This window comes from Bos mutus, unplaced genomic scaffold (genome assembly GCF_027580195.1).
Source record: "Bos mutus isolate GX-2022 unplaced genomic scaffold, NWIPB_WYAK_1.1 CTG477, whole genome shotgun sequence".
NCBI lineage: Eukaryota > Metazoa > Chordata > Mammalia > Artiodactyla > Bovidae > Bos > Bos mutus.
In genome coordinates this window covers 7131-35014 of record NW_027219961.1, presented here as the reverse complement: position 1 = coordinate 35014, position 27884 = coordinate 7131, and the positions used below count along the sequence as shown (strand labels likewise).

At 48.7% G+C, this 27884-nt stretch overlaps 1 protein-coding gene across 1 annotated transcript; it reads left to right on the top strand.

Annotated features, from left to right (window-relative positions):
- The first annotated feature begins 161 nt into the window (after positions 1 to 161).
- Positions 162 to 27884, top strand: LOC102266841 (choline/ethanolamine transporter FLVCR2). Its single transcript, XM_070367002.1, has 9 exons — positions 162 to 321; positions 2761 to 2901; positions 13038 to 13105; positions 14339 to 14442; positions 20103 to 20213; positions 20996 to 21101; positions 21254 to 21365; positions 22046 to 22101; positions 26031 to 27884. The coding sequence occupies exons 1-9, from the start codon at positions 267 to 269 to the stop codon at positions 26106 to 26108; spliced, it is 831 nt and encodes a 276-aa protein (XP_070223103.1). The 5' UTR covers positions 162 to 266; the 3' UTR covers positions 26109 to 27884.

Sequence of the window (27884 nt, the reverse complement as noted above, 5' to 3'; positions counted from 1 at the left end):
CAAGAGGGTGTGTGGGTTGAGCTGTCAATCAAAAGAAAGATCTCTGGTGTCTTGAGTGGGAAACAACCCCTGTCTGGGTTTTAAGGACTGGAAGTTGAGGATTGTTTCTTATTAGGAGTCTCTTAAATGTGTGCCTCTTGGCTATTGATACTATAATTGATTGTCTCTGTCTTCTATAGCTTGGAATTGCCATTGGGTTCTTGGTCCCTCCCGTCTTGGTACCCAACATCAAAGACCAGGACAAGCTTGCCTACCACATCAGCATCATGTTCTACATAATAGCAGGTGTGGCCACTCTGCTTTTCATCCTTGTCATCATAGGTAAGGTCACTGATAGACCCATGGGGGGCGGGGAGACAAGGATGTCCTGCTGACCTGGGTGAGGACTTTGTGAATATGGCCCTAGAACACCATTCTGGGTATCATGTATTTTATAAAACATGTCTATAGAAACTGGAAGCCAAGCTTCCAATGGTCTTCAAATGTTTTAGCCAGAGTAGTTGCTGCCAATACAATAGTAACTGGTCCTGTGTGCTTTGTTAGATGCTCAGTCAAGATTAGTTCTAATGACCAGTTCCTCCGTATGACCTTATGAGAATTAATGGGCAGCCTTGATCCCCTTGATGCAACTCTGCTGAGTACTTGTGACACCACAGGCCCTGTGCTGAGTGCACCTGTTCTCATTGACCCCTATGGGGCGGGGAGGGGGGCGGTCCTAGTATCAGTGTCTCTTAACCAAGAGAAAACTATGACTTAAGAGGAGATAAGGAAATTATTCAAGATTAGATAGTAAGTGGCAGAGATTGAATTCTAGCCTAAACTGCTGACTCCATAATCTACATTTCTGAAATAAAACAAGATTGACCCACAAACACTAAAGCTCTCATATAATCACCCGAGAATGCCTGGGGCCCACATTTTTTAAATACTTTGAAAAAATGTGTATAGGATAATGCTCATTATGAAAAAATCTAGAAGATACAAAAAAGCATACACAAAACAATGACCATTAACATAGCCTAGAATTAGTTAATCCCAAACTCCAGCCCCAGAGAACTACTGATTATTCCATGTATACAGATTTAATCATTGAGATGTTTGGTTAGTATAATTTATATCATCTTTTATTATCTGAGTAATATCAGATGGGCTGTGATAAAGAGTGTAGAAGAAGTTTTCATTTTCAGTGAGTCAGTTTCTTTAAAGGTTAACCAGCTTTCATTTGATATTTGAAACTCCACCATACACGTTAAAGATTTCCTTCCTGCCTGCCGGCCTCACCTCCAGAGTCAAACATTATTATGATCATGGACTTCCCCTAGCTGATCTCACTGTGTCATTCCTTCCCTGGGGTCCACACTGAGAGGAAGGGCTTTTCAGGGTTCACAGAATCTCCTGGACGGAGAACCTGGAGTTCCTGGAAACGTGAGAAAGGTGTCCCTTTGAAGCTGTGGTTGAGAACAGGAAAGAACATCCTCAGACAGCCTTGAAGTTTCGAATTGTAATGTGCTCAGCTCCAGATTCTTGTGTTGGTAGCAGGTGAGGGCCTGGTCCTTTGCAGAGATCCTGGAGTTGGGACCTTTCTTTGCTTTACATTATACTAACAAGCATTGACCACTGCTCACTGAGTAAGGAACTGAAAAATCTTATCCAAATTGTGGTTTGTGATTGCCCAATCCTTGAGCAAACAGCTATTGTTGCCAAGATTAAAAAAAAAAAGTCTCTCGCCTTGATTTCTTTCCCCTGATAGAAGGGGAGGTGAACAGGTCAGACAATGATTGAGAGGTTCCCAGCGGGTGGGGGAAGTTGGCCAGGACTATTTCCGGAAAGGAAGAAGCAAGACTCTGAAGTCCGGACTGGAGATTTATCTGGGTGGAACGGGAAGACGTTTGATGTTCAAGAAAGTAAACCTCATTTCCAAAGCTTCCTCTAACTGGAAACCATCTCCTGACCTTTCAGGAGCATTCTCATGGAGGCTGGGGGTGAAGATGGTGCTTCAGCTGGGGGACCAATTTAGGCAGACAGCTGGTTAAACTGATCTGGCCCCCAGAGAACTGGACAGCAGTCAGTGCAGTGAAATGGACTGTACCGGCTGTACTGAAACTAGAACGTACGGAGAATGGTTTTCCCACTGTCCCTCCCAGGTCCTTCCTATCAGAGCCCCAGTCCTGCAGGAGCGCGTGTTAGTCCTCTGGTTTCCCAGGAGGCAGATGTCCGATTCACACTCTGAGAAACTAGGGAGGGACTCGAGGTCTCTGCAATAGGAGCAGCTCCTTCCCTCACTCAGGGAGTGTTTATTGGCAGCTGGTGCCAGGCTCTGTGCTCTCATGGGCAGCCCAGCCTTTTCCCCGGGAGGAGCTCTGGGGCTGAGTCCCCATCTGGGCCCACGAATCCCAGAGCCTCAGCTCTCACTTCCTTTCTGTCCACTGGTTACTATGGGATTCTTCAGTGCTCTGCCATTTGGTATTTGCCATTTATTACAGGACTCCTTTATCCTTGAGCACTGCCTGGAAGAAAGTCCAATGATCACAGCTGTCCAAAGGTCATTAAGAAAAAGAAGTCAAAGGACCAGCCCCTCAGCCACAGACAGTGAGATGCAGCTTCAAGAGAGGAGACTCGAGAGGATTTAATCAAAGAGTTAATATTTCCTTTTGGAGTCTGAGCCCCTTCTCAGATGAGGGAGTCAGCTCTTATCCGTGTGTCAGCTCTGCAGGAGTAGGACCAGGGGACTTGCAATGACCTCTGTTTGTTTCCTTTCAGTGTTCAAAGAGAAGCCTAAACATCCTCCAAGCAGGGCCCAGTCCCTGAGCTATGCCTTGGCGTCTGCTGATGCTTCGTATTTAAGTTCCATCATCCGACTCTTCAAAAACCTCAACTTTGTGCTGCTAGTCATCACCTATGGTATGATGCACGTGTGTCTGGGGTGTACTGGAGCTGGGCATGTGAGACAAGAGACCTGATGTTTCTGTGCATCTTACAGTTTCCAGATCCCAAATGTATATGTAAAGTCGTCATTTAGGGTTAAGCAGAAGAGCCAGCTGTGCCTCAGAGTCTTCCCTGTTCCTTTAAGTTTACCTGGGAAACATTCCTTCCCCTGTCAAGTCACCCGGCAACATGCCTGCTGATCCTCCAGGTCTCATCCCAGTATGTCTGCTGTGAAGCAGTATTAGAAAGAAAGTGAAGTCGCTCAGTCATGTCCTACCAGGCTTAGCCTCAGTCATAGCCTAACAGGCTTCTCTGTCCATGGGATTTTCCAGGCAAGAGTGCTGGAGAGGGTTGCCATTTCCTTCTCTAGGGGATCTTCCCAACCCAGGGATCGAACCCAGGTCTTCTACATTGCAGGCAGACGCTTTACCCTCTGGGCCACCAGGGAAGGCATAAAGCATATTAGGTGACCGTTTATTGTGTTGTTCTTAGTACATCTTTTAGTAAGTGTTAATTGCTCAGTTGTGCCCAACTCTTTGAGACCCCATGGACTGCAGCTCACCAGGCTTCTCTGTCCATGAGATTTTTTCCAGGCTTCGATGGTGGCTCAGTGGGTTGCCATTTCCTGCCTGCATCTTGGGGATTGAACCCAGGTCTCCTGCACTCTCTGGGACTGGCTACAAGGGAAGCCTGGAGCATTTTAGGCAATGGTGGCAACTCATCTGCCAGCAATGTGGGAGACTTGCCTGGAGAATCCCATGGATGGAAATAGAACCCACCCAGTAGGCTTGCCTGGAGAATCCCATGGATGGAGGAGCCTAAAGAGTCAATGGGGTCATGACTGATCGACTTCACCATACATCTTTGGAGAAGGAAATGGCAACTCACTCCAGTACTCTTGCCTGGAAAATCCCATGGTCGGAGGAGCCTGGTGGGCTATAGTCCATGGGGTCGCAAAAGAGTCAGACAGGACAAGTCATTTCCAGATCTCTTTCCCCACACACTAGGAACTCCCTGAGAGTAGAGATTTATGTCTTTTTACCTGTATAGTTCATCAGCAGTAGGAGGACTTGTAGCCTGGAGCAGGTACTCCAGCAGTTGTTAGATGGGTGATTGAATGAATGTGTGGTTGGATGTTTACATGAGTCTCACTACATGAATCATTCCCCAGCCAATCCTTCATCTTCTAACTTGGCCTCTTTTCTACCTGAATGGAAGACAACATCCAAATTTCATGTAATTTTCTTGGCTTTGGTAAGATACATGTCAGTCTTTCTGCTGGCATATTGGCTTACCTTTCCAGCAAGGTGTTTGCAGCATCTTCTTTCTAATGATTAATGGTAATGTTGTCCTAGACCTGGGCAAGGACACAACCTCAGGGCATTCCATTAAAGGTGTCTTTACAGATCCACGCAAATCTACTGCTCTCCACTCTGCCCATTTACCCCTCCAGTTTGGTGTGATTACAATCCTGGAAGTATATCATGCTCAATAACCAGAAGAAAAAAGATGTGAGACTGGTTTGACATGACTTATTCTTAGTGAAATCCCAGTTGGCTATTGTTCAGTCGCTCAGTCGTGTCCAACTCTTTGCAACCCCATGGACTGCAGCATGCCAGCCTTCTCTGTCCTTCACTGTCTCCTGGAGCCTGCTCAAACTCATGTCCATCGAGTCAGTGATGCCATCCAACCATTTCATCCTCTGTCATCCCCTCCTCCTCCTCTTTCCCAGCATCAGGGTCTTTTATAATGACTTGGCTATACCCTTAGGTTTTCTCTAGGCTCCGAAACCATGTGTAATAACATTTGCTATGTGCCAAGATTTTTTATTTAACTCCCACCACACCAATGTGTGGTAAGTGGTATCATTTTCCCATTTTAACAGATGAGGAAACAAACTCAGAGAGATTAAGTAATACCTCAAGAATACACAGCTTTTAAAGGGCAGAGCCAAGATTCAAACACAGATTTGTCAGACTCCAAAGCCTGATCCATGATTGCCTGTGCTCCTTCCTTGAATTTTGCCAGGGAACGGCAACCCACTCCAGTAGTCTTGCCTGGAAAATCCCATGGACAAAGGAGCCTGGTAGGCTGCAGTCCATGGGGTCTCAAAGAGTCAGGCAGGACTGAACGACTTCACTTTCACTTTTCACTCTCATGCATTGGAGAAGGAAATGGCAACCCACTCCAGTATTCTTGCCTGGAGAATCCCAGGGACAGAGGAGCCTGGTGGGCTGCCATCTATGGGGTCGCACAAGGTCAGACACGACTGAAGCAATTTAGCAGTAGCAACTTAGCATTTTAAGCTTATCAATGCCCTTTACCTGAATTAAAGTGTTTGCCTGCTGAGGTGTTAGCTAAGAGGTGGTATCATCAGTAGAGAGGCACCCCTGGTTTTCAGGCATATGAATCGGTTAGGTGAATAGCACTAGGTATCCATGTCAGTCTTCAAGGTCTGTGGTCTCCAATCCTCCTCTGTCCACCTTCTCGGTTCTGAGTGTGTCTCTGCATTCATTCACAAAACAAAGTTTCTAATTCTCAGGGTGGCCAACTAAAGATAAAAATGATAAAAATGGTGATAAAGTGGAGTTGCTCACCACTGAGAGATATTCAAGTGTAGGTGGAACCAGCCTACACTTTAGTGGGGATATTGTGGGGAATATCAGCCTATAGATGGATGGTGAATCATGATAGTGAAACTTTGGCCACCTGATGTGAAGAACTGCCTCATTAGAAAAGACCCTGATGCTGGGGGAGATTGAAGGCGGGAGGAGAAGGGGACGACAGAGGATGAGATGGCTGGATGGCGTCACCGATTCAATGGACATGGGTTTGGGTGAACTCTGGGAGTTGGTGATGGACAGGGAGGCCTGGCGTGCTGCAGTTCATGGGGTCGCAAAGAGTCGGACACGACTGAGAGACTGAACTGAACTGAACTGAACTGAAATGTGATCTTTTGGTTCCCTTCCAGACTCAGGATTCCATGCTCCTAAGAACTTTCCCTTTTCCCTAGAATTAAACGTCTTGAGTGCATCAGCCCTTGACCACTATAAACCTTATTATGTCTGACAACAGGGCATTTGAGACCTACCATGGAATTCTAGGAGAAGGCAATGGCACCCCACTCCAGTACTCTTGCCTGGAAAATCCCATGGACGGAGGAGCCTGGTAGGCTGCAGTCCATGGGGTCGCTAAGAATCGGACACGACTGAGCGACTTCACTTTCACTTTTCACTTTCATGCATTGGAGGAGGAAATGGCAACCCACTCCAGTGCCTGGAGAATCCCAGGGACGGCAGGGCCTGGTGGTCTGCTGTCTATGGGGTCGCACAGAGTCGGACACGACTGAAGTGACTCAGCAGCAGCAGCAGCAGCAGTGGAATTCTAGGGCAGATAACTGCTTAATAAATATCTCCTGTGGGTGAGAATAGTGATGGTGGTATTAACCAGGCAGTGGCCTCATTCCGGAGGTTTCGGTCTTCAGTGATAGAGGCTGTTGATGGCAGGGTCAGGTCACTGACCCATGAAAGTAAGAAATACCAAAATGTACGAGGAGCAGCACTGTTTGATATGGGCTGGGCTCTGGGTTCTGGATACTCTTCCTTATCTATCTGGTTAAGTGATAACACAGAGAATAAATGCATTAACACTTCTGGGATGGTGGAGTGAGGACAGTAGATCTTCTGATCCTCCATGAAAACAAAAACACTGGCAGACATTATCAGCATCAGTTATTTCAGGGTTCTTGACTAAAGGCTTAACCCAACGAGCCTCTGTTCAAGGCAAATGGCTAAATAATGGTAAAGTAGCAAGCTTTGAGTCTTAACTTGTCCTATTCCAATCCTCCCCTCTAGACTCTGTGGTAGCCTTGAAAACTAGCTTCCCAGACATGATAGCTGTGAAAACTAGCAACCTCACAGCCACTGGAGGGGCCCAGACAATTTTGGACACCCCCTGCCCCCCTCCCCAACAAAGTCCCATCCCTAGATCACTGTTTATTTGACTTCCGTTTCCCTGGAAAGGTTCCATTCAGAGGATTTGCCTATATTTGACCTGACTCAGAGTTTTCTCAGTGGGAAAGCGCTATGTCCGGGTATTTATTGAAAGCAGTCACTGTTTAACATCACAACTGTCTGAGGTTACAATACCAGTTGGGGTCATCAAGAGGCTGGCCAAAGATCTTGAAAGGAAAATCTGGAGAATGAGACAACCAGGGGGCTTTGGAAACCTCTGACATATTCTTAGCAGTCTAGAAATCTGCATGCCCAGAGCTGTGCACATGCCCAGGACAAGCCCAGGGAAGTGCTAAAGTCTCACACTGGCTGAACGTGAAGCTCTGTGTAAGCGGAAAGTGAAGGCTAGGGCAGAGGTGGCACCACCTGCTGAAGCATCACAGGCGAATCCCAGTGAATACATAGAGGTCCTCAGCAAAGTGGGAGACTTATGGGCTTACAGTATTTAAGGAAATCTCTGTCTGATCGTTAGCCCTAAACTAAGTTAGTAGCGCAGAAACCAGTGGCTGCACGTGACAAAGGACACAGGTGTTACGAAATGAGTCCAAACTGCAGCGGCAACAAGGGTGGGGGAAGGAGGAGAATCTCGTTTGTAGGGATGACATTATATTAAAAATGTCCAGTTTCAAAAAAAAATAGAATTTCTTAACATTTTTCTCAAAAGCCTGGGGCAATCCCAGTGAGAAAGTGTTGAACTAATCTGGTTGTTTGCACACATTTCATTATAGTCAGAAAAACACAAGCCTTATTTTCTTGAGAGAGGGTTGGACTTGGTGACAGGGTCTTTGCCAACTAGGAAATGATTCTTGGGCTTGATCACAGATTTGGGAAAAAATGTTATCAAGCCGTTACTGTGTGTCAGGCACTTTATATGCATTATATGTGTAAAGTGCTTTATATGCATTATCTCATTTAATCTTCTAAAGAAATCCATGACCTAGGTGCTTAACTGCTCCATTTCATATTAAGGAAACTGAGGCTCTGATTTAATTCCTTGCCTGTGATTAAACAGTAGTAAGCAAGAGAGCTTAGTATAAACTGTCTGTCTGAGACCAAAGCCTGTCTTCCTAACCACACCACTTTGTCTCCCCATGCTGAAGGGAGCCTCTTGGAGACAGAACGGGGGTCTGTTTTCAGCCTCAGTTGCCTGAGTGGCCTCTGGATCTGTCTGGCAGGGGTGACAGTGATGGATTGTCCTTCCTCAGATTCAGTCCTCAGACCCTTTCCCTGGGGCTTGCTTTCCTTGAAGATGAGGCTCTGGAGTTCTGGGGGTTAGAAGCAGGACCTGCCTTCACTGACCAGCCGTCTTTGGGACATGGGCATGATGAGGTTTCAATCTTAATGTGTCTTTCTGAGGGTTACAGGTCATGTAAAGGCACTGTTTGACACTCAATCTGCCTAAGAATCCCTGCTTTCTTCTCCTACAATCTTTGCTCCAAACTGAAAAGGCACACACAACCAAAAAAAAAAGACCCTCTACAAATTCGACTAAATGCTGTGAGACCTCCCAGAATCCTGCAGGTTAAGCTTTGAAAAGGAACATGGTTCATACTTTAATTATATGTGTGTATAACCATTTCGTGTAGGGCTTCCCAGGTAGCTCAGTGGTGAAGAATCTGCCTGCCACTGTAGGAGATGCAGGAAACTCGGATTTGATCCCAGCGTCGGGAAGATCCCCTGGAGTACCCTGGGGTAAGAAATGGCAATGTACTCCAGTATTTTTGTCCAGAAAAGTCCGTGGACAGAGGAGCCTGGTGGGCTATAGTCCATGGGGTCGTAAAGAGTCGACACGACTGAGCGACGAGGACACACGTAACCGTATGATACACAATGTTTGTATTTTCCTCTGAATTATGAACTCCTAGGACCATGTCGTTGGGAATCAAGCAGTTGATAGAGTTTCATGGACAAATGTGCTGGATCTGGGTGCACATGTCTTGGAGTAATAGCCTTGATTGATGGGCCAGTGAATGCAGAGTTGGTACGTAAGGAACATAAGGTCTGAGTTTTTGGTCTCAGCTCTGCTAATGACTGAGTGTTCCACCTTCACCCATCCTGGGCTCCTCCTTTGTCTCTCTAAGAACCGGCCCCTCAGAAAAGAATAATAACCTTTGCTTCCCATTTGAGTTCCCTGGAACTCAAGCTATGCTTGTGAAGAATCTGCAGGGTTGGGCATCTGAACTCACAGCCTCAACCTGAGTCCGAGGACACCTGTCCTTGGGGCTCCCAAGGCCTTTACACCACCCTACATGGGCCTCGGAGGAGCTGTGTGACCCCTCAAGATGCTGGCAAGATGCAGGGTGTAGCAAATCCTTCTGGGAGTCCCTGGAGCTTTGCTGAGGTCAGGCTGGCCCTTTAAACCAACAGTTTACTCCAGGTTCAGGAGGACAAAAGGGAAATGAGCACAGAGTTCCCAGAACCCAGACATGAGATCTGGGATCAGAGTTTCCCACTCTGGCCTGATAGTAGAGTCCCCTGGGTTGTGGCTGGTGTGTGCCTGGATTCCCTGCCTCTCTTCTGGAAAGTCAGATTCAGAGAGTCTGCGAGGGCCTGGGAATCTGCCTTTGCAAGCATTCCAGGAGATTCTAGCATGCAGCAGAGTTGAGAACCTCTAATGTGGGTGTGTAATGGGTGATTCTTGAAGCCCCTTCCCACCCCAGCTGCTTCCAAGGGAACCCCAGCCTCTCACAGCCTGGGCCTGGTCTGTGATCTTCTTGTGCCCAGGGCCATTTAGTTACCTTTTCAGTGAGTTTAAGAGATGCCCGGGGAGGGGGGGGAGGGGGGTTTATTGTTGTTAAAATGCAGATTCCTAGCTTCATTCCAGGAGAATCAAATTAAGTAGGTCCTGGTAGAGCTCAGAAATCTGCATTTAAAAAATCTGAGGCCTTCTAATGCCAGTGATCTCTAGGCTGCTATTTGTATAATTTAGTCTTGACACAAGACAGAAACTCAGAGTCCCTTCTGCCTTTCTAAAGTCCACCCTCTCAGGGACCCAGACCTCTCCCACAGGTGGCTGATACAGGCATGACCTGGCCTTTCAGGGGCTATCACATTTCACTGACCTGGCAGGCTTACATTGTTGAGGGACAATCACACTCAAATATAACAGTCACCTGCATTCCTGTGAGAGGTAGTCATGCACAGGACAGAGAATGAGTTTCATTCCTGCCCTTCAGTGTGGACACCGGACCCCTTGGTTTGGTCAGTGGAGTGGAAAGAAAGTGAAGTCGCTCAGTCGTGTCCAACTTTTGTGACCCCATGGATTGTAGCCTACCAGGCTTCTCCATCCATGGGATTTTCCAGGCAAGAGTACTGGAGTGGGTTGCCATTTCCTTCTCCAGGAGATCTTCCCGACCCAGGATCGAGCCCAGGGCCCCCGCATTGCAGGCAGAAGCTTTTACTGTCTGAGCCAGCAGGGAAGTCTGTGGAGTAGACTCTCGCCATTTAACTGTATCTGGCAACCTTTGGCAATATGGGGAGGGCCATCTTATTCAAAAGGGATTCGAAATTTCTAATTCCTTTAGGGTTGGAATGTAGAAAGAATTGAAAAGAATGGCAGCCTTCCAGGGGGAACCCCTGCCCCGCTCCACACCCTCCCTGCCTTAGCCCTGACTCCATCTCCTGTCTGGCTGGGAGCCAGGGATGGTTACTGGTAGATAACACTAGTCTAGCCGAACCAGTGGGTCTCAAGCTTTATCAGGATTACCTCGAGGACTTGATAGCACAGACAAAAGCCCCACTCCCAGTTTCTACAGCAGGAGGTCTGGGTGGGGTCACGATTTGCATCTCTAACGAGCTCCCAGGGCTGTTGATCTGGAAGAGATTTTCCTAAACCTTTGAGCCTCACAGAGCTGCTTGCTGTCCCTGATCAGCCCTCTCTGCACTGTTTCTTTCTCTGTTTTGGGGTCACAAAAGTGCTGGTGTTTAGAGTTTTTTGCTCCCAGTCCTCTTGGATAATTTCTCAGTTACCTGGGGATTCTGCCCTCTTTGTTCAGCCCAGGTGGGCCCAAGCTGAACTTGACCTGGTGTGTGCCTGCCCCCTGGCCTTGTTAAACTGAGGGGCAGGAAGGGGCTGGTTTCATCCTCCTTGCACCGCCCCCCCATTTCAGGAATGTGTCTTCTTGTGGGTTCTCTTGACCTGGGCATGGAATTTCCAAGTGGCTGGGAGTGGTAAGTGGTAAGAAGGTGAGGTGTAGGTATGCTTGTTATCTAAGAGGTTGCTGAGAGCCTGAGTGTGGCAGCTGTAGTGATATTTGATGGCACGTCTGGGGCACTGAGCTCAGCCTTGCTGCATCCCTGAGGTGACCTGCTCAGAGAGTCTGGGCATGAAACTACCAGTGAGCTGAGCTGGGGGAATCTTTGAGGATCAGTTCGTGAGGATATAAAATCGAGTGTTTAAGATGGAGGACCTGGCATCCTACAGTCTGGGTTCGATGCAGCCCTGCCTCTTACCACGCATGTGATGGTGTGGAGGGCAAACCAGACCCCCCACTTTGCAGGAGAATTTGAGCTTGGCTTAATTTTGTATCTCATTCCTCTGGGAACCTGATCAAGAATGGAAGTCAACTGCGGTTAGACTTTACTTCTCACGAAAATAACTGCAGTGGGCTGGGCGATCTACTCACCCCTGTTGGGAAGCCATTCTTTGTGTTTCTCTGAGCACAGCGACTCTCTCCACGGGCCTGTCCTTTATGGGGATCCTGGCAACTAAGCCTGTGCTTGAGTTACAAACAATAGTGGCTCCTGGGAGGGGCTGAGGCAGGGTGGGGGCCACGCCCATGTTTCCCTGCGCTGAGCCATCCGCTTGGGGGTGAAAGAGGATGGCTTCTGAGTGGCTCTGTGGCCTGGGGTCCTGTGGACTGGCTCCAGTGAAGAGGGGCACCCGAGGCTGCCGTCCCTGGGCACCGTGTCCTGTCTTACGTCCTTCTAAGTGGACCTAATGCCAGGTGTGCCAGTGGCAGTCACGTAAGCCTCAAAATTAGCTGAAATTAAAAAGACCCTGGTGGGCCTTCCAGAATGACCTCTGTATTTGTTTTTTAAATGTGTGTGCCTTTTCTTATCTATAAAATGGGAATGAGGATATGTTAGCTACTTTCTGGGATTGTTATGAGGACGGTAAGTTGTTTAGAAAAGCACCTAGCACAGAAGAGCGTGCTCTTGCCATCACTACCACCACCATCACCATCAGCCATCACCACCGGTTCCTGAGGCTGCCCTGCCCGGGCACCGTGTCCCGTCCACGTCCTTTCCAGTGGACCCAATGCCCGGTGTGTGGGGTGGTCGTGAGCCTCAGCACCATCAGCACCCCTGCCATCTCACCGTCGTCACCGCGTCCATCACCCTCACCGCGCTCCCAGCGTCTCACTGTCGTCATCACGACATCACCACCGTCACCACCACCATCGTCACCGTCATTGTTGTCGTGAAAGGAGGGCAGGAGGTCCGTCTCCTTTGGATTCATTTTTAGTCTCACATTAGCTACAAAGTCGCTGTATGGTTTGAACAAAATGACTTGGTCCTCTGAGGAAATTGATTCTTACAGAATGTTCTAAGTATTCCATTTATTGGTTGGATAAATTGACGAATTAGGAGAGTCATCTAAATGTTCTTCAGGGTCCTTTCTGGTTTCAAATATAAGACCTGTGTGGTGTTGAATCTGAGAAGAAAAGTTGGAGAGATGTGAAAACAGGTGAGAATGGGAGTGTTGTCAAGGGTCAGGGGTCAGAGGTCTGGAGCATTCTGGAGGGGGCATAGGTCATCAGGAGGAGGTGGAAAGGTGTCCAGTAGTTTCACTGAGCCCTTAGGCCAGGCCAGTGCTTAAGAGGGATGTAGATGGATCTGACCTAGGAGTAATGCGTACTTCCTGGAGCCTGTGTTTTTACGACAGGATAAAGGGATGAGAGGGCAATGGCGTGTGGCTAAAAAAAGGTTACGATGGTTACCTTGGGTTGTTCTGGAGTATTTCTTCTTCTCTGAGGTCACCACCTTCAGTGACAACAAGCATGAGAATCTCCTTCCTCTCTCACCACTGGAGGGAGAGCCAGCAATGGCCCCACCAGGACAGGGACCCTAATGCTGTGTTTCCCCTCCTTCCTTCAGGTCTGAATGCTGGTGCTTTTTATGCCTTGTCCACTCTGCTGACTCGCATGGTGATCTTCCACTACCCGGTAAGGGCGTCCCCTAAGCTGACCAGTCCCAGAGAGAAGGAGATTTCTAGTGTCTGGGCAGGCGCTGGGGAGGCGGTGTGGTATGGTGTATGCTCCAGGATTTGGAGGGAGGTGGCCCTGGGTCTCAGACCCAGGTCTGGTGGTTCTCAGTGGTGTGAGAGCTGGTTAGCATCGCTGAGCTCTCATTCTCTTTTCTGCAAAAGAAGTCTAGTTCTTTATTGAAGGATTAATTTAATTTTATATTTTTAAAAGACTAATTTAGGATGAGTAAATCATAAGATTTATACGTGTAAAGTACACAGCAAGGTGCCTGACAACTTAGTAGGGAAACGTATATACACATAGAATCACCTATAAAGTCAATTACGTTGTGAAATGTGAGCAGGATTTAAAGTCTTAGTTGCTCAACGGAAAGCAGGTTGCAAATGTCTCCAGAACTAGCGAGGGTTAAATACTGGGAACTGGACACTGAGTATCCTGGAGTTGGGATGTCAGGCCCAACCCTCTTTCGGAAGGTCAAGGATCTCAGCTTGGGAACTGTGGGCCACCATGGGGTAGTGAGTGTTCCAGTGTGGGAGGTTGACAGGTCTGAGTTCAAATCCTGCCTCTGCACTTAATAAAGGCCTCATGACCTTCAGCTAGTAGGCTAATTTCAGTGTGCCTTGATGTCTTCATCTGTAAAATGGGGAGTATTGATTCTTAACCTCCTGGTGGGCTGGCAGGAGAATTAAATGAGATGATGATATAAAATCCTCAGCATGGTATCTGGCTCTTAATAAACACACAAACATATGTAATGTCTTCCTACCTCAAACAGTGATAACTGGGAAAAAAAAAAAGCCTAAGTATGAAATGTTTGGATATACATATTTCAGTTTTCCATCTGTGAAATGAGAATAATGATAAAGGATTCCTATGAGGATTATATTTTTGAAAAATCTACCTAAAACTGGTTTCTAAGGATAGAATTTGTTTTCCCCCAGCATCCAGTATCATGCACCCACACCCAGGGTTATATTATATTATATTATATTGGGAGGAGCAATTATTCTAGGATTTCCTCCCCTAGAATTACTGGCAGCTTTTTACAGCTTGTCTTGTTCTGCTGCTTCCTGAGAACTGGCTGCAGTGGCACCCCAGTTACTTGCCTTTCCCCTTTGCCTCCTGGTGAGTGAGCCCCATCAGATGTCTCGTTCCATCCTTGAGTGATCCTTGGGGCTATGGTTTCCCCAGGGGGAAGAAGTGAATGCTGGAAGAATCGGCCTGACCATCGTCCTTGCGGGAATGCTTGGGGCTGTGATCTCAGGCATCTGGCTGGATAGGACCAAAACCTACAAGTAAGTGACTCTTCCGCTTGGACTGAATTGGAGACCGTGTTTTGAAATGACATGTTCATTAGGAACACGGCTGCAAGGATGTGATTGCCGCAGCTGGGGTCTGAGTGGTCAAGGAGGCAGTTCAGATGTATCTTCTCTGGGATGAGGAGGTTCATTGCCAAATTCCCATGGCTTGCTCGTGGACCTCCTGGGGTTAACCAGGGTGCTCTGTGCTTCCACCAGTTTTCAGTGTATTTCCTTGCAGTTGCTTCCACGTCATTGGTAAATACTGTAACGTGGTTTAGTCCTGAACACCCCGTGCATTTCTAAGAGCCAGTAAGGTTTTAGTGGATTGCAGGCTAATCCAGGACGCTTACTACAAATACAGACCCCTGGGCCCCACTCCTCATGGATGTCAACTCAGTAGGGGAGTCTGCATTTAGAAATCAACCCAGATGCCTTGATTCAGTAGCCAGCCTTGGAGAAAGTGCTCTGGAAACAGAGGCTCAACTTGTGTCTGTCACGTGCTCCGCATCCACTGGGTGCTCAGTTAATGCTGCTCAGTGGGGCAGCTGCCTGGGCTGTCCTGTGCTGGGCAGGGCAGTATTCTGGGCTGCTTTGTCAAGGCCTCCAAAGTTCCCAGTGTCTGGAGGCGACAGACAGCGGCAGACCTGTTCTCTGCACACAAACCCACTTCTGTGAGGCTCTGGTCAGACCAGGGCTCCCTCTGGCTGCCCTCATCAAAGGCCAGTTGAGGCCCTCCCTGGGGATGTGGCTGCCTGGCTGGACACAAGGAGGAGCCCGGCTGGACCTAATTACTGCTGGTGGAGCTGGGCTACTGCCTCCTTTCTGCCATATGCCAATTGCTTGCTTCAGGTAGTGAGGACTGACCACCCTTGAACAAGGAATAGCAGCATTTCTCTTCCAGGCTTGCTCTGTGGCAACAGAAAGCAGGGATTGGAATGTTGGTGGGGCTGGGATGTGGGCAACCAGATGATTCAGATGAACCAGAAAAGACAGTGAAAAGACAGTGAAAGGTTGGGAGGACACTGCAGAGTCTAGCTGACACGGTTCCTAGTGGCATTTGATGTCTGCATCCTGCAATCAGCATGGACATTCTTCTTTCCGCTCCACTACCTGGGCAGAGAAAGGGTGGGGAGCTCTGTCATCTGGGCATTTTGGTGCCTGTTCCTTCTCCCTGAGGCTCCCAGGTGTGTCCCCTTTGGTTTAGAGACGGAAATTGGATGGTCAGGTCCATTTATGTCTGGCTGAGGCTACAGATGGTTTTGCAGACAGGCTAGTGGTTTGAGAAGAAGCTGTGTGTAAAGAAATACGGCAAAAAGGTGAGCTTGTGTGGTCAGCAAGGGAGATGGGTGTCCATGGGGCTGGGTTGTGCAGCGGGAGGGCCTGGATGCAGGGAGCAGGGTGAGAAGAGATGAAGGCCCTCTGACCTCAGCAGCTGCTCAAGACCCAGGAGGGAGGGGTGTCCTTCAGAGGCTGTTGCTCATTTCTGAAAATGTAGCCCCATCGTGTGTTAGTATTCCTGTGTGTGGGAGCGGAGAGCATGGGTTTCTAATCCTGCATTTACCTACTGGGTGACTTTGGACAAGTAACTTGGCTGGTCTGAGCTCAGTTTCCACATTTGTCGTATTGGAGATAGTCATATGCTTCTTTTTTCCTACCAGTTTTATTGAGATATAATGGACTTAAACTATCTATATACAGCACATGATTTAATTTACATACATCGTGAAATCGACATTGCAAATAGTTTAGTGAACATCCATCATCATGTATGGATACAAAATTTAAAAAATAGAAAAAGTTTCATGATGAGGACCTTTAGGACTTATTTTCTTAACAACTTGTATACATAACATACACCATGTTGATTATATTTATCATGTTGTACATTACATACTTGTGTGTGTGTGCTGGTCGCTCAGCTGTGTCCGACTCTTTTGCGACCGGATGGTCTGTCCATGGAATTCCCCAGGCAAGAATACTGGAGTGGGTAGCCGTTCCCTTCTCCAGGGGATCTTCTTGACCCAGGGATGGAACCCTGGTCTACCCGGGTAGAATGTAGGGTAGCAATGTAGGCTGGAACCCAGTCTACATTGCTGGCAGATTCTTTACTATCTGAGCTACCAGGGAAGCCCACATTACATACTTAGTCCTTACTTATTTTACACCTGGAAGTTTTTAACCTTATGATTGCCTTCTTCCTATTTTCCCTTCCCCTATCCCATCCTTACCTTTGGTACCCACGAATCTGATCTCTTTTTCTGTGAGTTTGCATGCTTGTTTGGTTTTTGACATTATTGACCTACTACACTAGTAGGTTCCTTAACACAACTTAATGATTCAATATTTCTAGGAATTTCAGAATGAGCCCTAAGTTAAGTCTGGCTGTGGTCTGTTCCCATACCAGGATATTACTAGTCATGGAGTGTATTCCCCGCCCTGTGCATTTCAGCCCTTTGATTTATCTGTTTTCCAACTGTAAGTTTGTACCTCTTAATCTCTTTCACCTGTTCCTTTCCTCTCCCCCCACCCTCTCCCTTCTGGCAGCCATCTGTGTGTTCTCTGTATCTATGAGTCTGTTTCTGACTTAACGTCTGTTCATTTGTTTTGTGTTTTAGACTCTGCATAGCAATGAAATCATATAGTATTTGTATTTCTCTAACTTATTTCACTTAGCACAAGAGCATTTGGGTCCATACATGTCACTGGAAATGGCAAGAGTTCGTTCCTTTTTATGGCTGAAATACGTATGTGTGCATGCCACATCTTTTTAATCCGTTTATCTATCGGTGGGCACTTAGATTGCCTCTGTATCTTGGCTTTTGTATGTAATGTTACAATGAACATAGGGGTACATTATAGTTTTGAATTAGTGTTTTCGTTTTCTTGGGATGAATGCTCAGGAGTGGAGTTGCTGGGTCATCCGAGTGTTCTGGTTTGTCATGTATATGCGTATGGTTTCATTTATTTCGGCTGAGCTGGATCTTTGTTGTTTTGCAGTCTGTTCTCTAGTGTGCATGGGCTTCTCACTGCCGTGGCTTCTCCTGTGGTGGAGCACAGTCTCTAGAGTGCCTGGGCTTCAGTGGTTGCTGGTCTAGAGTTCCATTGATGTGGTGCACAGGCCTTCTTTCTCTGCCCCATGTGGGATCTTCCCAGACCAGGGATCAACCCATGTCTCCTGCATTCACATGTAGATTCTTTACTACTGGGCCAGCAGGGAAGCCCCTGGGTGTTCTATTTGGAACCTTTTTTTTAGAAATCTCCGTACTGTTTTCTATAGTGGCTGCACCAATTTGCAGCGCCCACCAGCAGTTCACAGGGCCCCTTTCCGCGTGCTTCTCGGCCATCTGTGTGTCTTCTGTGGAAGAATGTCCGCACGGATCCTATGCCCACTTTTCCCTTGGGTTTTTTTTTTCTTTTGATGTCGAGTTGTATTAAATCTCTGTATAGCTTGGATATTGACTCCTTACAGATACACCTTCTCCATGCAGTAGATGGCCTTTTGCCTTTGTTGGTAGTCTTCTTTCCTGTGCTAAAGCTCTCCAGTTTGATGTAGTCCTGTTTGTTTGATTTCGCTTTTGGCTCCCTTGCCCGAGGAGACATTTCCCGCCCCGCACCCCCCGGCCCTCGAAATTACTAAGACTGATGTCAGTGTACTGCCTATAAATTTATTCTAGAATTTTTGTGGTTTCAATCTTACATTTAAGTCTTTAATCCATTTTGAGTTTGTTTTTCTGCATAGCGTGAGAGAGCAGTTGATTTGATTCTTTTGTATATAGCTGTCCAGTTTCCCAACAGCATCTGTTGAAGAGTCTGTCTTTCCCCACTGTATGTTCTTGCCTCTTTCATCATGGGCTCATGGTTCACATACATGTGGGTTCACTTCTGAGTCCCTATTCTGATCCATGGATCCAGGTGTCTGTTTATACCAAAACCATTCTGGCTGGATTACAGTAGCTTTGGAGGACAGTGTGAAATCTGGAAGAACTGATACCTGTAGTTTTATACTTTCTCAAGACTGCTTTGGCTATATGGGGCCTTTTGTATTTCCATACAAATTTTAGAATCATTTGTTCTAATTCTGCCAAGTTGCCATTAGTGTTCTGACAGCAATTGCTTTGAATATGCCAACCGCCTTGGATTACACTGTTTAAAGATTTTCCTTGTGTCCTGAGACTCGCTTGTGTCACTAAAAACTTGCCTCTTGGAACTGCTTTTCCTGTACCCCGCAGAGTTTGTGTTGTGTTTTTGTTAATTTGTTTCCAGATGTTCTTTTTTTTAAATTTCTACTTTGATTTCTTCAGTGACCTAGTGGTTGCTTGGTAGATAATTGTTTAGCCTCCATGTTTTTGTGTTTTTTGTAGTTTTTTTCTCATTGTTGATTTTTAAAAATATTTTAAAGTTCCTTTTTACATTAAAAAATTTGCTTATTTTTTAATTGAAGGATAATTGCTTTACAGAATTTTGTTGTTTTCTTTCAAACATCAACATGAATCAGGCATTCTCATAGTTAATTTCTAACCTCAGTTTTGTGATTAGAAAAGATGCTTGATATGATTTCAGTTTTCTTAAATCAGTCATACTTTTCCTGCAGGGCCTTTGTAAGGGTTAAATGAAATACTAAATATATGTAAAGTGCATAAGAGAATCTCTGGTGTCCAACAAGTGCAGTATTAGTTTGACATAAGCACAGTATGCACCTGCCAGCCACCCCACCTTGTTTCTGTCTTCAGCAGAGATGAGGGAAGGCTCTGAGCTTTCGTGGTCTGAGTCCTGATGCTCGTGCAGAGTGCACAAGGAGCTGCCTTGTGAGTCCCTGACCTCAGTCAGGAGGACAGGGAGAGGGGGCCGGTCCCAGTGCAGGACTCAGGGCCACAGCGGTCCTGGGGGGCAACCTGGGGAGAGGTGCGTGGAGGGGCACAGGCAGGGTGAGCCTGAAACGGAAGCCAGCACAGATGGGCCTTCTGAGGGACCAGCAGAGGGACACGCACCCAGGAGGGGGCACAGCTTTCTCCCTTGGGCTTTGGAATCAGGGGCTAGTTCAGGGCTGGAGACTGTTCTCCTGTCAGCTGCACTGTCAGGAGTGGAGGAGTTCAGATTCAGTGGGAAAAGCTGTGCTGCACGTGTGCAGGTGGCAAGAGGAAGGACGTGAGACGACAGAGACTCTCACAGTCAGGTCCCTGCCCGGCACTGTCCGGGGTCCAGGGGCGATGCAGACAAGCAGAATGGGCTTCTGGGTCCTGTGACCACTGCCACCTGACCACAGCTGGTGTGAGCCCCTGTTTTTTTTTTTCCTGGTGGAAGGAGAAAAGGAAAGGGCTGTGTCCTGCCTGTGGATAGGAGGTGGCCAGTCCAGGTGCAGTGTTTACTCGCTGAGAGGTTTCTGCAGGAGAACACACGTGCTACAAGATGGCTTCACACTGTCCTGGTCTGACCCTTTGTAGCTCTGAGCACAGTGTGACCATTGGTCTGGTGTCCATCAACCTCACGGACAGAAAATTCTATGAGAGTAAATAGCACACAGACGTGGGCTTGCTCAGCGCTCAGCAGTTGCCCAGAAGATAAGAAGTGGGGTGGAGGAAAAGAGGAAGGAAGAAGGGAAAATATCCTGTTAAAGTCTGCAGTTTATGACTCAACTTCATTGCCTCTACTTGTAGGGAGACCACTTTGGTGGTCTATGTCATGACTCTGGTGGGCATGGTGGTTTACACAAACACCTTGAACCTGGGACACCTGTGGGTAGTATTCATCACGGCTGGCGCAATGGGGTAAGTTGTACTTCGAACCTGCTTAACTGGAAAGCACCATCCATGGTTCTGAGACCTACTGACATCCTAAGATGCGATAGAGATCTGCCGCCTCTCATGACTTCTGCACACGTGGAAATGGCCAGAGGTCATGTTCACTCATAAGACTTCAAAAGGCTGCCTCGGGCATCCAGGCCGTCCATGCTGTTGGAACGGACTATGTCCTTCATAAATCTCTGGGAGGCTAGGAAATGTTTAGCGTCTTTATGAGCTCTGCCTGGGACAACATGGGGTCACAGAAAGTACACAGGCCTGGGGATCAGAAAGGTGGGTCCTGAGCTCACTGTTGCCGACTGTTTATTAGATCATCGGCACCTCCTTACTCACTCTGAGGCTCAGTATCTTCATCCGTAATTGCAGATGAGTGGCCTCCCTTGTGGAGTTGTTGGAAAGAAGGAGAGGATTAACAGATGTGAAAGCACCAGGAAGTGTGGTGCAGTTGTAAGGGACCAGAGCTGAAATTTTCTAGACCTGTTGTATGACAAAGTATAGGAAATGGAGCCCCTTCCACAGGGATCTCTGCTCAGCTTCACCTCTTGCTTATTTTCCTATGGACGATACACGTGATGGTGTGTGAGCGTGCGTGTGTATAATGACCACCTAGAGGGTGGCCTGATTTTCAAGGGCCTGGCGTGTCTTGATGGGAAGAAACAGAAAAGGGAGTTGTAGGGCAAGAGCTGGGCACCCTTTTTTCCTTGCTCTGGAATTTCTCCATCACCTCGTTTCTGTGATCTGGCCTTCAGATTCTTTATGACTGGCTACCTCCCACTGGGGTTTGAGTTTGCCGTGGAGCTGACATACCCGGAATCAGAAGGCATGTCATCTGGCCTCCTCAATGTGTCTGCCCAGGTAGGCCTCTCGTTGGGTGGTGGCACTGGAGCCGTGGGCCTGTGTTCCCTGCCGGGCTCGGCAGGTGGGTGCGGGTGCTGCATAAGGCAGCTCAGCTCCCTGTGGGCTGCGTGGCTGGGCCCCTGTCTCCCGTCTTCTCCGTGTCTTTGCAGGTATTCGGGATCATCTTCACCATCTCCCAGGGCCAGATTATCGACAACTATGGAACCATGCCTGGGAACATCTTCCTGTGTGTCTTCCTGACCCTTGGAGCGGTGCTCACTGGTGAGTCAGGGCCTCAGGACAAAGTGATGCTCTGACTGTGCCTGAGTTTACGCTGTTGGCAGTTTGGCACCCAATGTCCTCACTGATCATACAGCTAAGGGGCTCACGTGCAGCAGGGCAGACGAGAGGGTTCATGAGGAAGTGTCTTTGGCAGGCAGTAGCATATTTTGTTGGAATGAGCTTCAGTTTTGGAAGCCTCAGTTTTTTGGAATGAGCTTCAATTTTTTGGAATGAGCTTCAGTTTTTTTGGAATGAAACTAATGAGCTTCAGTTTTTTGGAATGACTTTCCAAAAGACCCTTGTCGGAACCCTGCACTGTGACACTGACCTCCATAGCCCTTGACCTTGGGCAAGTGGACCATTCTCTGGGAGCCCCACTTTCCTAATCTGTAGAATGGAGATGGCTGTGAGGCTTGGAGCACTGTGTGCAAACTCCCTGCAAATATCAGGGGTCTATGCATGGAGGCCAGTGTTGTCACTGGCTTCTTCCTGTCTGGCACAGCAGTGGTTCCCAGGCTCTATCAAGCTGGCTGGTGGAACCTCCAGATCCCTGGAAGGTCTGAAGGAGATGGGATATCCGTGATCCTTAGGAGAGTACGGGCTCCCTCTTGTGGTTGAACTTGACCATTGCTCTGCTTGATATGTTTCTGTTGCCCTTCTTCTGTGTCCTTGAACCTCAGCATTCATCAAGGCAGATCTCCGGAGGCAGGATGCAAACAAAGAAATTCCTGAGACTGTGAGTATGTGGGAGCTGCTGGGCTGAGATGTGGGCTCAGACTTTGCTGAGGCTGTGGCATTGGGGGGAAGCGGGGGATGGGGGTAGCACCAGGGGGACTGGTGGCTGTGAGAGCCACGCAGCGTCACACACATGGAGATAAAGGGTTTCCTCCGTGGGGCTCAGCCCCGCTTTTCTGCTACCCTCTCCTGGTTTTTCTGCCACTTCCTTCTCTGCTCCTGGCCTCCCTGCTCTGGTCCCCAGAGCTGGTCCCTGTGTCACAGTCTGCTGAGCAACACCCACCCCGGGGTCCTGAGACAAGTCCTGACGCCCTGGCTCCTCTCCTTTCAGCCTGGGGTTCATGAACAGAGAGGAAATGTAGGGGGCTGGCTCCTTCATCCTGTCATAGCGGTGGTGGCCCCGAGACAGTGGCTCTCCTGGCATGTGGCAGGGCCTCAGGAGGTGCCAGGGAGGGACCAGAGCCAATGGGTTGCCAGCAGGGCTCTAAAAGTACAAGTCAGGAAGCAGGAGTGGATCATGGTGGAAGGGGAGAGGACCAGGAAGTAGATCAAGAACAGAAGAGAATTTCCCATCTTTTCTAATTGGGAAAGATGGGAACTCTGTTAACCATCGTGCTGTGCTGTGCTTAGTCACAGTGTCCGACTTTGTGACCAAGCACTTTGTGACTAAGTCACTTCAAAGTGTCTGACTCTTTATAACCCTATGGACTGTAGCCTGCCAGGCTCCTCTGTCCATGGGGATTCTCCAGGCAAGGATACTGGAGTGGGTTACCATGCCCTCCTCCAGGGGATCTTCCCAGTGAAGGGATCGAACCCAGGTCTCCCGCACTGTGGGAGGATTCTTTACCATCTGAGCCACCAGAGAAGCCCAAGAATACTGGAGTGTGTAGCCTATCCCTTCTCCAGGGGATCTTCCCGACCCAGGAATCGAACTGGGGTCTCCTGCTTTGCAGGTGGAGCTACCAGGGAATCCTTTAACCAATGTGTTAGATATCAAATCTGAATCAGGATGAAGGGAATTTCAGCTCTCAGGAGTCAGTGGGATATTGCTTAAAAAAAAACAAAACACCCAAAACCTGTTACGGAGGTAATACACATACTTTGTGGAAAAAATTTAAAATATGGCAAAATGTACAAATTTTTTAATCTTTTGTTTGTTTTAAAGTGTACAAAATTTGAAAGGCATCGTGTAATAGCATCACCTAGAGATGAGGTCCTGTATTTTTGCATTTACTCACACGTCTGTGTACACATATATATGTGTAGATATATGTATGTATTTTTTAAACCAAAGTAGAATCTCGCGCTTTTGTGGTTCTGCAAGCTTTCCTGTTCCACGTGCTTTCGTACTTTCTGCAAGCGCTTCGTCAGGTCATTAGTCTTTTACAACGTACTTGACATCACAGTGTTCTAATAACTGCACATGGATAGACATGATTTGATTGACAACTTTCCTGTCCAGGAACACTAAGAGTGTCTCTGGTTGTTGTTAGAAATTATATTGTGTTTACTGTTCTGGAGCTGACTGTCTGGGCATGTTCTTAAGCACTGTATTTTCTTGAGAAATGGATCAGTGGTTGTGCCTGTAGTTAAGACTTTGACGTGTTACCAGACTGTCCTGTAGAAAGAAGGTACTATCAATACTACTAATGTACATTGCTCTAGCAGTGTATGGGGCCAACCCTGAGTATTTCTCATTTTGAAAATCTTTACCAATTATCGAAGGCAAAAATGGTATCTGAGAGAGGTATGTTTAGTGCTTTAAGGCTGTGCGCTGAGAGACGTTTGTCCTCTGATCTCACGCCCTGGAGTTGGCAGGTGGCAGCAGGGAGCAGGTGAAGGGCGAGGCGCCTGGACAGGACGTTCAGTGGGGCACAGGGAACGCCTGAGACAGGAGCGGTCTTCTCAGGAGCCTGTGAGAAGCGCAGCAGCAGCCCCGCGGAGATGGGCTTGTCCCTGTGCCATAGACGAGGACACGTGATCTGGGACATTTGGGTGACTATAGTGTGAGCCTATGAAAAGGTGCCTATGATAACAGGATGGATTACTCATGAAAAGCTTTCAATTTGAAATGTGATGCATTGTGTCAAGCGATATGAGACTCTGCTGTATTTACTCTGTAATCAGTGTTTCCCTGGGCAAAAGCAAACAGAGGAAAGTAAAGGCTGCCCGTAGGCCTAGTGCCCAGAGATACCCTAGTGACACTCTAGTCATTTCCCAGTGTCTTCTGTGGATGCAGAAATGTGCTTGTGCACGCTGGATTTTCTACTCTGCTTGTTTCCTTAGGAGAGTCTGACAACCTTTCTATACCGCTGCCCCCAACCCCACGTCTCCATGTACACATGTCCGTTTCCTCCTGTTTCCTACTTAGGTCGTCCCACATTTCCCTGTCTCACAGGCAGATCCTTGTCCCCGTGGGCCAGGTTTGTTATCCAGCAGGCGGTGAGGGCTCAGTCCCGTGCGTGTGGACCGTGGGAAGCAGCGCGAGTCGGGCCAGGAGGCCAGTGGGTGCAGGCTTACGGTGCTGTCCTGGATACACCTGGGGTCCTGGTGGGACGGGGGTCAGAGGCACGTGAGGCTGGTCCCAGGGAAGTCAGGGCTGTCAGAGGGCGTCGTGAAGGAGCCGTCATTTTCCCACCGAGGTGGCAGGTGTGGCAGGGACCTGCAGACCGTCCTAGGACTTCAGTCTCAGCGCCCGGGGACGACAGGGCAGGGAGCGCATCGGGCCAGAGCTGCGCTTTCTGATCGGTGAGGTGGGTCATTGGCAGAAAGAGCCAGAACTTCCAGTGGGTCAGGACTGACGCTGATGATGACACTCTGTGTTTGGGTTTCCATTTGTCTTCCAGTTGGTAGTTCTTGGCCCCAGAGACACTAAGCCCTGTTTATCTGTGACTTCAAGGTGATGGCGCTGAAGGAGGCGGGTGTGTGTGCATGAGTGTGTCAGAGACAGGAGGTGGCATGAGTGGTTGAAGGCGGCTCCTGGCTCCTGAGTGAGGGCTTCTCAGAGATGAGGCCAAGCTGGTGCCGACAAGTTAGCAAGATGGAGAACTGGACGCTGGATCTCTGCTTTGCCTCCGCCACAGGCTGCCCTGGGCGTCGTGGCGGGTGAAGTGCCGTTTGTCCAGCTGACGTGGCCTGCATGTGCTCCGCCAGCCTCAATGGTCAGAGCTGTGTGGGGCTCGGCCTGTGCTCGAGGCCTTGTTGGGAGCGAGATGAGCCCCTGAGGGAAGAAGCAAAGTGTTCCTAAAACAGCAGACAAACGCCCAAGTTGGCAGTTAGTACTTAGGGGCCTCAGAGCATAATCTTCAGGGCATATTTAAATCCCACCCAGCTAACAAGCGTGACCCTGAATACCTTCTAATTCTGTGCCATCGTCCCCAAGAAATCTGATGACAAACAGCCAAAGTCTCTTCTTCTCTGGGGATGCTATATTAATATATACATACTTTGAGCCATACTGCATCCTGTCTTGGTAACAGTTCACTGTGCGTCTGTTCCACACACATGGTAACCGTGCTCCTCGCCTGGGGGCTGCCCCTGACTGGGGGTAGTCAGCACTCCTGAGGAGGGGGCAGACCTGGCCCATCCACAGCCACGTGGGGGTCCATCCAGGTGGGGCGAGGCTGTCAGAAGGGGAGGAGGGTGACCGGAGCTCAGTGGCACTCACAGTGAGGTGGTCCCTGGAGGCTGTGGTGTCCCGGAAGGCTGACCTTTTCGCTCCTCCTTTGCTCCTGTCGTGATGGTGTGTGTGTCTGGGGAGCATTGTGCGTGAACGGAGCCCCTGTCCTCGTCCTTGTTCAGTGGGGGGATGCTGAGTGCCTGGGACTCTGGTCTTCCCCCCGGATTCCAGACTTATGGGCAGGAAGATGCTCCAGCAGGGAGGAGTCCCTGCCTCTTCCCTCAATGGCTGTCTCCTTGTCTGTCTTGTAGAAACCCCAGGAAGGGGAGGAGGAGGAGGACAGCAAGAGCAGCAAAGCCCCCACCACTGTGCAGGAGGAGCATTTCTGAGAGAGGACAGAGGAGCGACTCGGGGGACTCGGACCGCCCCCACCTCTCCAGCCAGCACAGCTCTACTTGCCAGCCCCACGGCCTTCACCGAGCAGCTTCTGGGGGAACTGGGAGGAACATCTGTGTCTTGTAGGATAGTGCCTCTGCCTCCTGGAACCCACTCCAGAGCTTGCCCTGTCTCCATGGGGGAGATGCCCTTTCTACCACACAGGTTGGGGCCCTGCCCTGCCCTTGCAGGTTCTGGGAGCTGGGGAGGCAGAGAGAATCCTGGAGTCAGTCCTGGCTGCTGCCTCACCTTCCTGCTCCAGTCCATCCCTTGGGACAAAGCCTGCACATTATCCCGAAAGAAAGCTTATTCAGGAGATTAACGTTTTCTAGTGTCTGAAGACCCTTAGGAGCCCAGTTCTAAGGAGCAGCAGCTGCTCTGGATGAGGGTCATTCTTGGGCCCCCAGACTGACCACTGACATTCTGTGGGAGAGCAAACACCCTCAGGACAAACCCCTCAGGACTCCGGGACCAGGTTCTTCTGGCTCATGTTGCGAATGTCTGCAAACCTCTCTCCTCAGAGCTGATCAAACCAAACATCAATAAACTTGATAAAAACATTGCTGTGACCTAGAAGACTAAGCCGATTTCAGACAGTTGACCTCCTCAGGATGTGGTGGTGCTAAGAATCTGGGGGGTCTGGTAGCCTGATTCGGGAACAGAAAGGCTCTTTTCTGCAGAAGACGTCCCGGCCCAGGGCCTTGTGTGCGTCACTGCCACCTCCGTGCCTTCCTCCAGACGCCACTCAGGGGCTTGTGTTCACCTGCCTGTGACCCTCACTGCAAACTCAGCTGGGTCCTCCCCGCCTGAGAACTCCAAAGGTCTCCTGAGAGATGAGGGGAAGGGGCAGAAGGACAGGCAGCCCGTGAATGGGACTCGGGTCTGCTGGGTTAGGTAAGCGCGTCCACCTCTGGTGGGGACAGTGTTTGCAGCCCCAGCCCCTCTCGCCACCCCCTTCTATAATAGTAATAATTCTTTCTCAGATATTCTGAGTTTAAAGGGACTCCCTTTTGATCAGGGGCTTCTCAGGTATCGCCAGTGGTAAAGAATCTGCCTGCCAATGCAGGAGACTCAAGAGACACAGGTCCTATCTCTGGGTCGGGAAGATCTCCTGGAGCAGGAAATGGCATCTCACTCCAGTATTCTTGCCTGGGGAATCCCATGGACAGAGGAGCCTGGCAGGCTGTAGGCTATGGAGTCACAGAGTCAGACATGAGTGAGCGTACACACACACATGTCCTTTCAGCCAGCCCAAGCTGCCCTCTCCTGCCTCACCTGCTGTCTGGCTCACGGGCTCGGGGAGAATCTCCTCAAAATAAGACATTTTGGTTGTTTCTCACAGGCCTTGCGCTCTGTGATCACAACCTCTGTGCTGTTTTGTTGTGGCCACTGCCCCGGGCTCAGCATACTGGAGCTGCCTGCGTGGGAGCGGTGCTGGGTGCTTGGGCCACTGCCCGAGGGCAGCTGTTGTGTGTGTGTGTGTGTGTGTGTGTGTGTATACAGCACTCTGTACATAAAAGAAGAAGTACACACTTCTGGTGCAAGGACTGAGTTAGGGGTGGAAAGGAGGTGGAAAATGAAGGTGCCTTACTTTTTCATAAGGAGAAAGTGTTTACTCTTGAGTCTCTTAATTTTATAAACAAAATGTTTACTGAAACCATCGTTTTATTTGAAATCATAATTAGTATTTTCTATTTGTAACACCAGATGTATTAAAGTAATAAAATATC

Excerpts from the sequence above, each read along its gene's own strand:
- LOC102266841 (XM_070367002.1), top strand. The coding sequence starts at position 267 with ATGTTCTACATAATAGCAGGTGTGGCCACTCTGCTTTTCATCCTTGTC. Across the intron at positions 20,214-20,995 it reads ATCACGGCTGGCGCAATGGG|ATTCTTTATGACTGGCTACC; the intron begins GTAAGTTGTACT and ends TCTGGCCTTCAG. Across the intron at positions 21,102-21,253 it reads TCCTCAATGTGTCTGCCCAG|GTATTCGGGATCATCTTCAC; the intron begins GTAGGCCTCTCG and ends GTGTCTTTGCAG.